This window comes from Pelophylax lessonae (assembly GCF_965119305.1).
Source record: "Pelophylax lessonae genome assembly, contig: HAP1_SCAFFOLD_77, whole genome shotgun sequence".
In the NCBI taxonomy this organism is placed as follows: Eukaryota; Metazoa; Chordata; class Amphibia; order Anura; family Ranidae; genus Pelophylax; species Pelophylax lessonae.
In genome coordinates, this window is record NW_028120141.1 from 85,137 (window position 1) to 98,625 (window position 13,489).

The following is a 13,489-nucleotide window of genomic DNA, read 5'->3' on the forward strand; positions in this document are numbered from 1 at the left end:
AGGCCTTGGGATTTAGTATCTCGGGAATGGAGGCCTTGGGATTTAGTATCTCAGGAATGGAGGCCTTGGGATTTAGTATCTCAGGAATGGAGGCCTTGGGATTTAGTATCTCAGGAATGGAGGCCTTGGGATTTAGCATCTCGGGAATGGAGGCCTCGGGTTTAGTATCTCGGGAATGGTTGCCTTGGGATTTAGCATTTCGGGAATGGAGGCCTTGGGATTTAGTATCTCGGGAATGGAGGCCTCGGGTTTAGTATCTCGGGAATGGAGGCCTCGGGTTTAGTATCTCGGGAATGGAGGCCTCGGGTTTAGTATCTCGGGAATGGAGGCCTCGGGTTTAGTATCTCGGGAATGGTGGCCTTGGGATTTAGTATCTCGGGAATGGTGGCCTTGGGATTTAGTATCTCGGGAATGGAGGCCTTGGGATTTAGTATCTCGGGAATGGAGGCCTCAGGTTTAGTATCTCGGGAATGGAGACCTCGGGATTTAGTATCTCGGGAATGGAGTCCTTGGGATTTTGAATCTTCGAAATGGAGACCTCAGGATTTGGTACAAACAGCCAACACCCCCAGAAAGTGCTTCTTCCAACATTTCCACTGATTTCCATCGAACACTGGCCCCCTGAGCTGCTCAACTGACCCTCAGAGGACATAAAAAGGCTGTCACAAGTTTATAAAACAAAAACCTCAATTTATTATTATAATAAAACCATATTTCACCAGAATTATGAACTTACTACAAATCAACAGAAATGCGTTGAAAAGAGAACCTGAATTATGGTGCTTTTTGATTTTGAAGTTTGGAAGGAGAAGACGAGGTTTTTAGCTTCTGTTTATATCTCTAACGGGGGGATTTCCTATCAATTCCTCAGTTTGGGAGATCTATGCCATGACAGAAGTGAGGGATTCTCAAGGCAGGGGACACACACAATCCTAACCTAACAGAGATTCTAACCCCTCTTGTAGGAAATATGTAGATTCATATTCTGGTGTCTCCGTAGAAAGGATTATTTACACTATTCAATGCTATGTACAGAGCACTAGGTTGTTTACAGCTTTAAAGGGAACCTGTCATATCCTCATAACTTCTATAACTTTACTATAAGAGATCAGGCATCACAGGCTGCCTCCCAGTGTCCTTCATCCCCAGCTACTCTTTTCTTTTCACACCGAGAGAGCTTCCTCCATCCCTGAGGTCTATCGGTCTGTTGTGCTAACACATCAAAGGCCAAAGCGAATGCCCCGTGGTCTCTATATCATTGGATTTGGGAATGGGACAACCAAGGCTGAGCTAAGAAATGATAAAAGATGAATTCTCATTGTGCTCCTGAACTTTCTAGGCTCCACGGGTAGAAGGAAAAGGTACCTGTATGAACCTAATGAGGTTTTTTCTTCTATTACTATAGAGTAAGTTACAAAGATGATGAGAACCTGACAGGTTGACATTAAAGTCATTTTTCTTTTTCTATAAAAATACCAAACGTTATACTTACCTCCTCTGTGCAGATGGCTTTGCCCAGGGTTGCCAGGATCCTCCCCTTCTCAGGTGATTCTTTGCTGCTCTTGGCCCCTCCCTCCTGCTTGCTATGGGGGCACCTGAGCCGAGCTGCAGTTCTGTGCATCCATTTAGACACGGAGCTGCTGTTCCGCCCGCCCTCTCTCTGTTCTGATTGGCTAAGTGACTTTGATTGACAGCAGCGGGAGCCAGAGGTGTCTAATGGCGCTTTTCCACTGCATGGAACCAAATGGTTCAGTTCGCTTTTGTGCTTTTCCACTGCTGGTACCGTATGGTACGGTGTAGGAACGGTACGGTACGGATGCGCTCTTCCACTACATGGAGCCGAACGGTACGGCTCGCTTAAACAGTACCACCTCAGTTGTGGTTCCAACAGGGCCGTACCGGTACCATATCCCACAATCCTTTGCATGCAGCCTTGACTGTTTGTCACTAGTAGCCACTGATTGGTCAGAGGATCATGGTTATCCCACCCACTTTACTTTAGTGGAAAAGCAAACCGTACCGAACCGTTCCAACACCGTACCATGCAGTGGAAAACCAACAGAGCCAAGCAGGGCCGAGTGGAGCCGAGCCGGTACTTGCAGTGGAAAAGTGCCATTAGCCAATCAAGAAGGAGAGTCCGAAGCAGCCATGGGGACTCATGGACATCGCTGGACAGAGATGGGGGCTCAGGTAAGTATTAGAGGGTGCTGGGGCAGCTATTACACACAGAAGGCTTTTTATATTAATGTATAGAATGCATTTTCTGCCTTTACAACTCCTTTAATTCTCACACTTTCTTTTTCTGAAACCTAACCTAGAAATGTGTTTGTCAATGGCCTTGGCTGGCCTTTCAGTCAATGAAACACAAGGTGGTATAGAAAGGTCTTTAAGGTCTTTAGATATATAGGAGGATGTTGTTGTGCCCTCACAAATTCCCAGAACACCCTCCATAACCGTCCACAGATAATGGGAGCTCATGGGTTCTGTATGGACAAGCCGTTTATTTTTCCTTTTGGAAGCCATGCGTTTTCTTCTGGCTGTATCATCCCAGAAGCATTTTCTGCTCAGAACTTTCCCATTTGTTCTCCTTTGTCCAACATTCTGGTTGTGGTTGAGGGCTGCAAGTTTCACCCTGGCTTCTAGTTCATCAAGTCCAGAATGAGGCCCTCTAGTGCTCAATGTAAGAACATTACTGTGAAACATGGCAGGGACCCCAGACTGGCAGTTCCAGGTCAGATGTCTCAGATCTTCAATGAGCTGGGGGTCACTTACTATTTCTTCTACCCTCTGAAATGATGGGCTTCCAGGTTTCAGCCACAGAGTTTCTCTCAAAGTCTTCTGGGAGAGATCTTTGTGTTCACATTGTTTATAGAGACGTCCCTCTTCCCATGAGTGCTTGTTAACAATATGATGGATTACTGAGAGCCATTTTTCTCTCAGTAGATCCTTGTTGTTTTTAGATGTCTGGACTGACCACAAAAAATGCTCATGAATGGTTCTGATCCAGGGCCTGATGTTGGCACAGAACCTCGACCGGCTAGCAGCCCTGAGCCTCTGTGATAAATTCTTAGCATATTGCCACACATTGAATTGATGAGCAACGTGGGGATAATTTTCCTTCATGGATTCCACAACATTCTTATCCCTGTCAGAGGTAAAACAAGCCACGTCCAGTCCTTCTGCGACAGCGCGGGACATGCAGACTTCAAAGCTGCGTTTCTCCATATCTACCAAGGATTGGCATTGAGAATTTCCGATGATTTCAAAGTCTACAATTTTCTCTGTGATGGTGTCAGTAAGAGTGTAGACACAATGCCCAGCATTACGCCCTGAGGTGCCAAACTGGCTGGCACCAGCCAAGGATACTGGACTGTCTCGAAGTTCTTGGGTGACTTTTTTATGTTCTTCCTCCCAAGCTGCATGGATCGCAGGATAGCAGTAGTATTTTTGGTAGTAATGATATTTATTTTCTGAAATGTGTCTCAAGCCCAAATTGTTGAAGAGGTCATGGGCTTTCTGATACCTGAGGCCACTACAAAAAAAGGAGGCTGCCATGAGGACATTTCCAGCAAAGAACCTTTTCACCCTTGGTTGACTTTCCCAAATTTTAAAGAAATGTCCGTCCTGACATTGACCTCGGATGATGACGGCTGAGCCTTTATACTCCTTGTTAAAGCTTTTCACCAATTTAGTGCAGCCAGAAGCCTGCCGACACTTCACCATGTACACAAGAGAGTCCAAACAGTCTTCAAACACTACCAGCCTCCGGCCTCGAACAATCTTCTCTAGAGTGTCGCTTTCTTGGGTCATACTAACTTCAGATTCTGGATGGAGTTCTTCCATGGGGTTGTAGTCTTTATTATGGTCGGAGGACACAGATAACGGCAGGCCGCCTGGTCCCATATGGTCGGAGGACACAGAAAACGGCAGGCCGCCTGGTTCCATTAGAGGATGTGGAAAACTCTGAGTGCTTGTGGCAGGAAGAGCATTGTGAAAGTTGATATTCTTCAGAAGGTCCTGAGTGTTGTAGCCAACAGCTGCAAGGCTTCCCAACCCATGTGTAGGCTGCTTGATGATGGGCGTTATCTGCGGAGTGCAGTAGGACTGTAAAGGAAGGGATAACATCAGTACAGCCTGTGTCATTGGAAGGACAGGTGCCTGCTGGGATTTCTGGGGCTGATTCAGAAGGTTGCTATCTGTCTGAGTCCCGGCATCCACCAATACTTTCCCTTCATAGATGTTCTCTGACATTAGACATCGATTACAAATAAAGGAACTAATGTTCTTGGCTTCTATTCGCTCAGATTTCTTTTTCCTTTTCCCAATTATTTTCTGTTCATCAATCAAAGGTTTCCCTTCGGAGGCTTGTGGAAAAATTGCAGGCAAAGCATTATGCTTCAAAAATCTTTTCTGAGCAGTAAAAATATAACTGTCCTTGGTGAAATGGGCGGAGCACATGCGGAAAGTGTCCGTCTTCTTCCCTTCATAAATTTTACCCGCCAATGTATCGGGATCCTGGAAAACCTGGCCTGTCTGCAGAATCCACTTCTTGATGCGCTCTATGGAGCTGGGAAAGGAGTGCAGGACAATTCCTGGGAATTTCTGGTTGTTCCCAGTCTTGTGTGGACACCCCATGATGATGCAGTTCGGCATCCTGGCATACCTGAAATAAAGAACAGGGGTAAGGTGAGATCAATAAAGCAAAGCTTCAGCTAAATACGTGACAAGTTTATAGGAGCCGTGCCAATAGAAGTGGAAAATTAGCACTCAACTCTTCATTCGTCACCATGATAAGATTGGTAGAACACACACCACAAACATACAATGCCCCCCCCCCCCACCACGATAGATTGGTAGAACACACACCACAAACATACAATGCCCCACCCACCCACCGACACCATGATAGATTGGCAGAACACACACCACAAACAAATAATGCCCCCCCCCCACCATGATAGATTGGTAGAACACACACCACAAACAATGCCCCTTCCCCCACACACACACCACAAACACCACTTAGGAAACAGTGGCCATAGGTCAATTAGCTTCAGTATTAATCATAGTAATAGGAAACACAAGGGTAATATAAGGACACTGAATTTCAAAAGAGACAATTTCCCAAAACTGCTCTCTCTGCTAGAAAATATCAAATGGGATAGAACCCTGGGAACAAATAACACGGGGGAAAAAATGGGAGTGCTTCAAGAGCATACTAAACAAGGGGATTGGTCAGTGCATTCCAAAGGGAAATAAATTTAAAAGAGCTAAACTCCAACATAAAAATGCATATTAATGCTAAAGAAAAGGCATTCAAAAAATACAAGACTGAGGGGTCATTGGCAGCATTCAAACATTACAAAGAGTGTAATAAGAAATGTAAAGACAAAATCAAGGCGGCTAAAATAGAACACGAGAGACATATAGCGGAAGAGAGTAAAAAAGAACCCCAAGAAATTCTTTAGGTATATAAACAGTAAGAAAGCGAGGTCAGAACACATTGGCCCCATAAAAGACGATAGGGAGATTTGGCCACAGAGGACATGGAAAAGGCTGTCAGGGTTATTGGGTGATTAAATAAAAGAAATAAAAATGGAATTATTATAGGGATTTTGAACAGCATAGCTTCCATCTTGTTTGGAGGTGAATGAAAGTTCATATGTGTTCTTTTGCAAAATGTCTGTTACAAAAGAGTCTAGAATTTCTACAGAACATCTTTGTAAGTCTTTGGTCATAAAAAAGGTGGTACATGGACATCTCATCAGATAAGGGTGATTTTAGCCAGACACCATACTAGTCACTGATGTCCAGACGTTAATCTGTCTGTATTTAACAATGGAGAATAGTGTATTCATTAGGTTCATTTGAACTATATATTTTTTCTTGCAAAAAGTTTTTATTTTACATTAATCAGTGAACAAAAACAGGATCAATTTCGAGAACAATACAGATCATGAGGGTATCACAAGAGAACACCAATATAATCAAATAGTAACTGAACCAGAATGTTATCATGAGGCAGAAGTTAGAACAAAACAGTCATGTTGGACCGCATAAGGAAAATAAAAAAAAAAGGGGGAGAAATTTTTTATCAGATAGGGGGGCGGGGAAGGCCCTCCCCAGTCCCAGGAGACCCCCATTGGGATCACTAACTGTCTCCAGAGAGAGAGGGGGACCTCTACCACCAGCTTTCAACCATAAAGATTCAGTGAAGTGGGGAAGAAAATATAAAAAAAAAATAAAAAAAAGGGGGGGGGGACACAAGACAGCTAAATATATGAGTGCTGTAATGTGAAGTGTCAGCGATTTCAGGGGTAAAACAAACCAAAGTGACCTCATGGATAACAGTCATTATCTGTGTATTAGTGAAAAATCGAAAAAAGTGCGGCCAACAATCAATCAGCCAAGAACAGCGGTCTATGCTTATAGAGTTCTCAGGATACGGAGAACAAGAAAAAAAGGGGAGCGAGAAAGGGGAAAGAAGAAAAGGAGAGATAGAAAGGCTCGTCTTAGATCAGGCAGGGGAGAAGAGAAAGAGGGAGGAGGGGTTATGATAGTGCAGGCAGATCAGAGATTCCCAGCATCTGACGATAAATGACCCGGATAAAGGGGGGTGTTTGTATATACTGCCCAAGGCTCCCAAACTTTCTCAAATGTGTCCTTTTTATCAAGTAGTATGCTAGCCAATTTCTCCTGGGTCATGAGCCAGGAAATTTTCCTTTTAGCTGCATTGAAGGAAACTGTATCCCGCTTCCAAGACCTAGCCAAAGTCATTTTAGCACCCAGCAGGATGAAAAAAAGAAGTCTGGATAAGTGTTTAGGGGCACGTTCGATGGGAAAATTTAGGAGGGCTATTTTGGGATTTTGTGGAATAGCGAGGCCCGATATTCTCCGCATTAGGTGAAAGATTTTGTTCCAATAGGATCTAATGTGTGGGCAAGACCACCAAGTATGGAACATCGAACCAGTCATTCCACAATTGAAGAAGGGAGAAGCGTTGGGAAACATCAAGGCCAATCTGGTCGGGACCCTGTACCACCTGGTAAAGATTTTCACGTTAGCTTCTATCAGAGCAACATTCAAAATACCCCTATAGAAGCGGAGGGAGCATCGGGTCCATATTTTATGCGAGAACGATTCGTTCAGGTCTGATTCCCAGGAGGCAGCATAAGATGGTATGCCTCCCCGGCACCCGCCAGGGAGGCATAGATAGTGGAAATACCACCTCTCTGATCCAGAATGTTAGAGCACCAATTCTCATACGGAGTGAGTCGAGGGGGTTCAATATCCAGTCCTGGTGGGAAGTCGGGGTTGTTAAATAGATGGGCCAAGGATTTCAGGTCAGACGTGAGGGCTGAGAGTTTGTACAGTTTATCGCATAGAGATATGGAGTGTGATAGAGTGGGAGAAAGCATAGGGGGTCGAATCTTAGGTTTACACCAGAGGAGGAAATCAATCGTGTGGTGGGGGACCGTTTGTCTCTCAATACGCACCCAATCGGGTTTCTGGCCCCTGGAGTATATGATTGAGAATTGGGCGAGTTGAGCCGCCTGGTAGTACCACCATAAGGAGGGGAGGCCCAAGCCCCCGTTATCTTTCCTACGAAAAAGAGTGGATTGCGGGCAGCGGTGACCTTTGTTGCCCCAAATGTAGTGAATAATTTTGGATTGTAGTGGTGACAGTTGCGATTTTTTAAGGCGGATTGGGAGAGACCTAAATAGGTAAAGGATACGTGGCAGCAGGGTCATTTTGACCGTATTGATCCTCCCTATCCAGGAAAGCTCAAGTTTGGAACAAGACTTAAGGTCTTCTTCCAATTTTCTAAGGGTGCTGGGATAGTTTACTTCATAAAGTTTATCGATCGAGCTAGGTAGGTTGATCCCGAGATAGGGGATGAGATGAGAGCTCCAGGTGAATGGAAAAAAAGTCAGAAGATTGTCTAATGAACTAGCAGGTATGGAGATATTCAATGCCATTGATTTAGCGGTGTTGATGTGGAGGCCCAAGATTTGGCCGAACGTATGTAAGAGTTTGAGAAGGTTAGGCATGGATGTAAGAGGAGATGTGATGAACAGCAGGAGGTCGTCAGCAAACAGGGCGCACTTATGTTCTTGGGTCCCGCAAGTGACCCCTTTGATATCTGGGTGAGTCCGGATCGCAATAGCTAGTCTCAATAGCTATAGCGAAGATAAGCGGGGAGAGTGGGCAGCCTTGTCTAGTGACTTTCTTAATGGGGAAAGATGAGGAGTATTGCCCTCCTACGCGGATTTGGGCAGACGGGGTGGAGTAGAGTGACTGAAGCAAGCCCTGAAAATTGGGACCAAAGCCCCATCTTTCCAGGACCTGGAATATGTAGGGCCACAAGACCGAGTCGAAGGCTTTCCGAAGATCAATCGAAAGGAGGTATTCTTCTTGCTCATGACCACCATTCCACCGAGAGCGGAGGAGGGAGATGATATCAATTGCTCTCCTTATCTGGTCAGTGCCCTGTCGACCTGGAATAAATCCAGCTTGGTCAATATGAACATAGCTAGCGATAAAAGACGATAATCTGTTTGCTAAGACTTTGGTAAGGATCTTAAGGTCGTTGTTAATTAACGAGATCGGACGATAGTTTGCTACATAGCTAGGGTCCTTTCCGGGTTTTGGGATAAGTGAGATAGTGGCCGCGTTCAAGTCCGGGGCTAGGTTATGGCCGTCTCGGAGAGAATTAAAGAAACGGACCATATAAGGTACGAGGGTGGCATCAAATTTTTTGTAATAAAGATTGGAGAGACCATCCGGGCCAGGCGCCGAATTAAGTTTGAGGGACTTGAGAACTAGTTGGACTTCGGATTCAGAAATAGGTTTCTCCATAAGAGCAGAGTGTTCTTTGGAGAGAGTGGGGAGGTCTAGCTCGTTAAGAAAGCTATCCGCGTTGGAAGGGGAGATCGGAGGGGCAGAGTAGAGTTCGGAATAAAAGTCTTAAAAGGCCGCTAACACTTTCTGAGGGTGTTGAGTCAGGTCGCCTTGTTTAGTACAGATCTTAGGTATGGAAGTAGATTTTGCTTTGGGATTCAGTTTAGTTGCAAGTTTGGTACCTATTTTGTCTCTAGAGATGTATAAGCGGGCACCTGACCAGCGAATATGTTTTTCCGCTTCAGTCGTGAGGGCAAGGTTTAGGGCTAAACGGGAAGAATCGAGTTTAGCGAGGGAGTCTGTTGAGAGGTTAGCTTTATGCGATTTCGATGCTGCGAGAAATGCTTTCGTCAAAGAAGCTATAGCCTGCATGCGGTCATGGTTCAGCTGGGAAGCTATGTTAATAAGCTTGCCCCTGATCGTGGGTTTATGTGCAGCCCATAGAATTTCGGGGGAGACGTCCCCGGTATCGTTGTCATGGAAGTATGCTTTCAAGGCATCCGTGACAAGCGCACAGCACGCAGGGTCGCTCAATATAGCTTCATTAAGGCGCCACCTGGATGGTCGGCCAGAGCATGACGACCTGGCTAGTGAGAGGTGAACCATGGCATGGTCCGAGAGTGCGGTTTCCCTAATGTTAGCTTTTAAGGCTAGACATTTCATGGACGTCTTAATGAAAATATGATCTATTCGTGAGTAAATACGGTGTGGGGCCGAGTAATGTGTGTAATCCTTGGTCTGTGGATTAAGTTCCCTCCAAATGTCCGAGAGATCAGAGGAATAGACAGAGCGATCGATTTTGGTGCTTTGTTTGGGTAAATGTTTATTTTTAGAAAGACCCTTCAGAGAGGGGTCGATGGAACGATCCAGGGCCACATTCGTGTCTCCCCCTAAGATTACAAGTCCTTTGAAAAGGGGTGATAGTTTATCCAACATTTCCTTAAAGAATGTTGCCTGTCCTTTGTTCGGGGAGTAGTAAGAAATGAAGGTGTACGTGGTGTTATCTATGATGCCAGTGACTAAGAGGTAGGGGCCTTCCGGGTCAGCGACCATATTGGACGGAGAACAGGGTACATTTTTGGCAATACACACAGCCACCCCTTTCGTCTTAGAATCGGCGTTAGCCAAAACATTTTTTATCAAACTTGTGATGAAGAAAGGATGGTCGATAGCTCTTGGGGAAGTGAGTTTCTTGCAGTAAAGCGACATCAACGTGTTGGGAGTGATAGAGTTGGAAGATTTTCCGACGTTTAATGGGAGAGTTCAGACCTTGCGTGTTATGTGAGACTATGGATAGGTGAGGAGGTGCAGAAGTGGATGCCATACTGGACCAGAGAGGAGGGCTGCCCCTGGGTGTATCAGAGGACTTACCTTAGGAAAAAGCAGAGAGGGTCCCAGCAGGATGATCTCCGAGCTGGAGACGTGATGGTAGGTGAGTTCTTGGTATGTGCGTCGGCTGGGAATATCTTCAGAGGCTGGAAAAGCTGCGGTAGATGGGGGAAGAGACAGAGGGGGTGAAGAAAAGAGAAAGGAAATATTAGACAAAGAGAGCGAGGTTCAAAGCACCAGACCGTGGGTGCAGATTGAAGCGCACAGGTGCAAAACCCTAATACGACAAAAATAAACTCAAAAATAAACTCAAAAATAAAAAGGGGGGGGGGGGGAAACGTACCAAAAACAAGTAGGAGACCTAGTTCCCTGGGCCCAGCCGGGTCTGGGAAGTCGCCTCCGAGTCCTCACCTAGGACGCCCAACAGGGGCTCCCAGACAGGTAAAGAGAAGGTTGCCCGAGAGTAGAAGCGGGGTTCTGCTCAAAGACAAAATGAGGCGCATGGCAACCGCCTCAGCCAAATTACCTATGCTGAGAGTGAAAAGAAAAGGGAGAAGGTCCCTCCTCCTTTCACCCTTCAATCAGAAAACTATTGACAAAGACCATTTAAAACATATAAACACTTCATATAATGTAGCATCAATTCGAGCGGAGAGGAAGAGAAGACAAAAAATGGGAGGGGGGTAGGGGGTAGTGGGTATAGGTAATAGTCCTGTGAGCACCGGAGTAGAGCCCCCCCCCCCCCCCATCCAATGCCCATGGGAGGGCGTGATGAGTCGGATAACAAAGGTGAGGGAAGGGGAGAGAAGAGCAGGATGGGAAAGATTTCAGGAGAGGTAGAGGGAGAGGGGGGATAGGGTAAAGAGAAGGAGATATAGGGAGGAAGGGAAAGGCAGGGAGGAAAGGGTGGGGGAGGGAAATATAGCACAACCCTGTGCTAAGTGGTACCCGCTAGGGGAGGTGTAGATTTAATAATGTCAAGAACAAAAAGATGAAATCCGTGACGTGAGAACAAGAACCAGAGACACTCAGGCGAAAAAGCCTGAGACAAGGTGTCATGTAGGCAAAAAAAGGTTGAGCCGGGAGATATTATCCCCCCAAAAAAAAAAAAAAAAGTGTCCTCAGGGTGGTCTGGCTTCTCGTGATCGCTTGGATTGCTGTTTAACCCACAGTGGAGTCACGGGGCTGGTAGGAGAGGGTCGCTTGGGAGCTGGTGGTCCTTTATGTTGACTCGCAGAAAGCTGTTCTTGGGAAAGGAGACCCAGTTGGAGCATAATCTTTTCAACATCTGGAAACGAAGAAAAACCATAGGACTCGTTGTGGTAGGAAAAAGTCAATCTGAAGGGAAAGGACCAGCGATAAGTAATATTCTTCTGGGTGAGAATCAGTAGTAGTGGCTTCAAGGACCTCCGTTTCTGGATAGTGTAAGGAGAAAGGTCCGCAAAGACCTGAATGGGGGACCCCTTAGTGGAAAACTGATCCATGTTGCGTGTGAGCCTCATGACTTCCTCTTTAACTGCATAAAAATGAGTCTTAACAACGATATCTCGATGAAGTCCGTCAGCTCTTGGCGACTGGCGGGCTCTATGGGCCCTATCTAGCTCTAGGCGGTGTTCAGGAATGTCAGGCATCAGTTCTTTCAGAAATGCACGAACTGCAGAATGAGTATCTTTAACTGCTTCCGGGAGCCCCCGTATACAAAAGTTATAACGCCTAGACCTATTTTCCAGGTCGTCTATTTTAGACATGGCGTAGTCAAGTTGGTCCTGTAACACTTGAATGTGGGATGAGTTCTGATGCATCCGAGCAATGGTCTGGTCTGATTTTTTTTCAATTGCATCAATCCGTGATCCTAAGTGGAGTATGTCTTGGTGAATAGAGGTGGTGATCTGTGTGGCATTTAATGCAAGACCCCTGTCTAACATCTTGGAGAAGGAGGCCATCATAGAAGCAAAGTCAGTGAGGCATGGGGAGAGGCCCTGTGCTGCAGCAGCTTGTGGCTCAGGGCTGTAAGTGTAGTCTCCAATAGGTGTCAGGGCGAATTCTCCCAGGGTGCGCTCTAGGAGTGATTCTGTGGACACTGGGGACGGGTAGGGCTGTCCCCCAATACTCACAGGAAGGGCAGATGGGGTGCGCAGGAGGGGTGCAGTCTGATCCTGATCCACAATGGAGTCCGTGGGAGCCGCTGAGGTGCTAGCGCTGCGTGGGTCGGGAGCCGCCATCTTGTAGGCCCCAGGTGTCCGTAGGCCGGGATCGATTTGGGACATAAGATCCCTCCTTGTGGGGGCTCCGGACATCTGAGGTGTGGGAAAGGAGGTTCCGCCGTATGGTGATGGGCGCAGGAAGCTGTGTGGAACGGTGAGCGGTCTTTGCCAGCGATGAGACGGCTGAGGCTGTGCGGAGCTCCGAGATCAATCCTCCATCTCGGAACAGACGCGCATGCGCACTCTTGAACTATATATTTTTAAAGATACATTATTATGTGTGAGAAGATATTAGCAATAATTATGTCATTATATTATGTAAGGCATATACATATTTAGAAATTATCTGTCTACCATATGTTGGGCTTATATTCTTGCTAAATAACAAATCTTACTTAGAATACTTTTCTATTAAGTGTAAGGACATATGTATCTTGTAACTAATTACTGCATTTTAAGGCATGTGGTAGGAGTGTTTATATAAGAATTACTTTGGACTGGGCTAGGTAATATAAATCCTACAAGCCAGACGCTTTTCTTGATAGCATAAGACACAGACAAGTGATTTAAATCATTGAACCAGTCTTAGGTCAAAGGTTATCTTTAAATAGTGGTCTCATTGTATATTCTATTATATCCACCACCGAGTGAAATGGCCTCTCACCTTAAGCTTGCTAGATATAAGCATATGACTCAAAAACTCATGGAGCGATCATCCCCTTAACACAGGCAGCAGGAAGGGTCTGTCTCCCTCTTGTACTCCACCACATAAGGACCTCACACTGACCAGGCAGACTCCACACTGATCCTAAGACGGACTTCACACTGATCATAGATAGGCTTCAGCCAGCAGCTCCCTTTATAACCATGAGACAAGGAAAACACCGGGCAAGCCCATAGCGTAATACCGGCAGACACTTTACTCAAATGATAGAGTAAAGACAGCCTCTTACTTGTGAGTAGAGATAAAACCGCATCAACAATATTCCAGCAGTACCGGCGGGACCCGTAGGTACCTCACCGGGTTTCCAGACAACAGCGGGCGACGTCTGATA

The 13,489-nt window shown here is 45.9% G+C and overlaps 1 protein-coding gene across 1 annotated transcript; it reads right to left on the reverse strand.

Moving 5' to 3' along the window:
• Positions 1-2,215: 2,215 nt before the first annotated feature.
• Positions 2,216-4,658, reverse strand: LOC309543486 (uncharacterized protein). Its single transcript, XM_082275964.1, has one exon. It carries the CDS (start codon positions 4,651-4,653, stop codon positions 2,281-2,283), a length of 2,373 nt encoding a protein of 790 aa, XP_082132090.1. The 5' UTR covers positions 4,654-4,658; the 3' UTR covers positions 2,216-2,280.
• Between the last annotated feature and the right edge of the window lie 8,831 nt (positions 4,659-13,489).

What these genes read in the sequence shown, in the direction of transcription:
- LOC309543486 (XM_082275964.1), bottom strand. Translation starts at nt 4,653, where the DNA reads ATGCCGAACTGCATCATCATGGGGTGTCCACACAAGACTGGGAACAAC.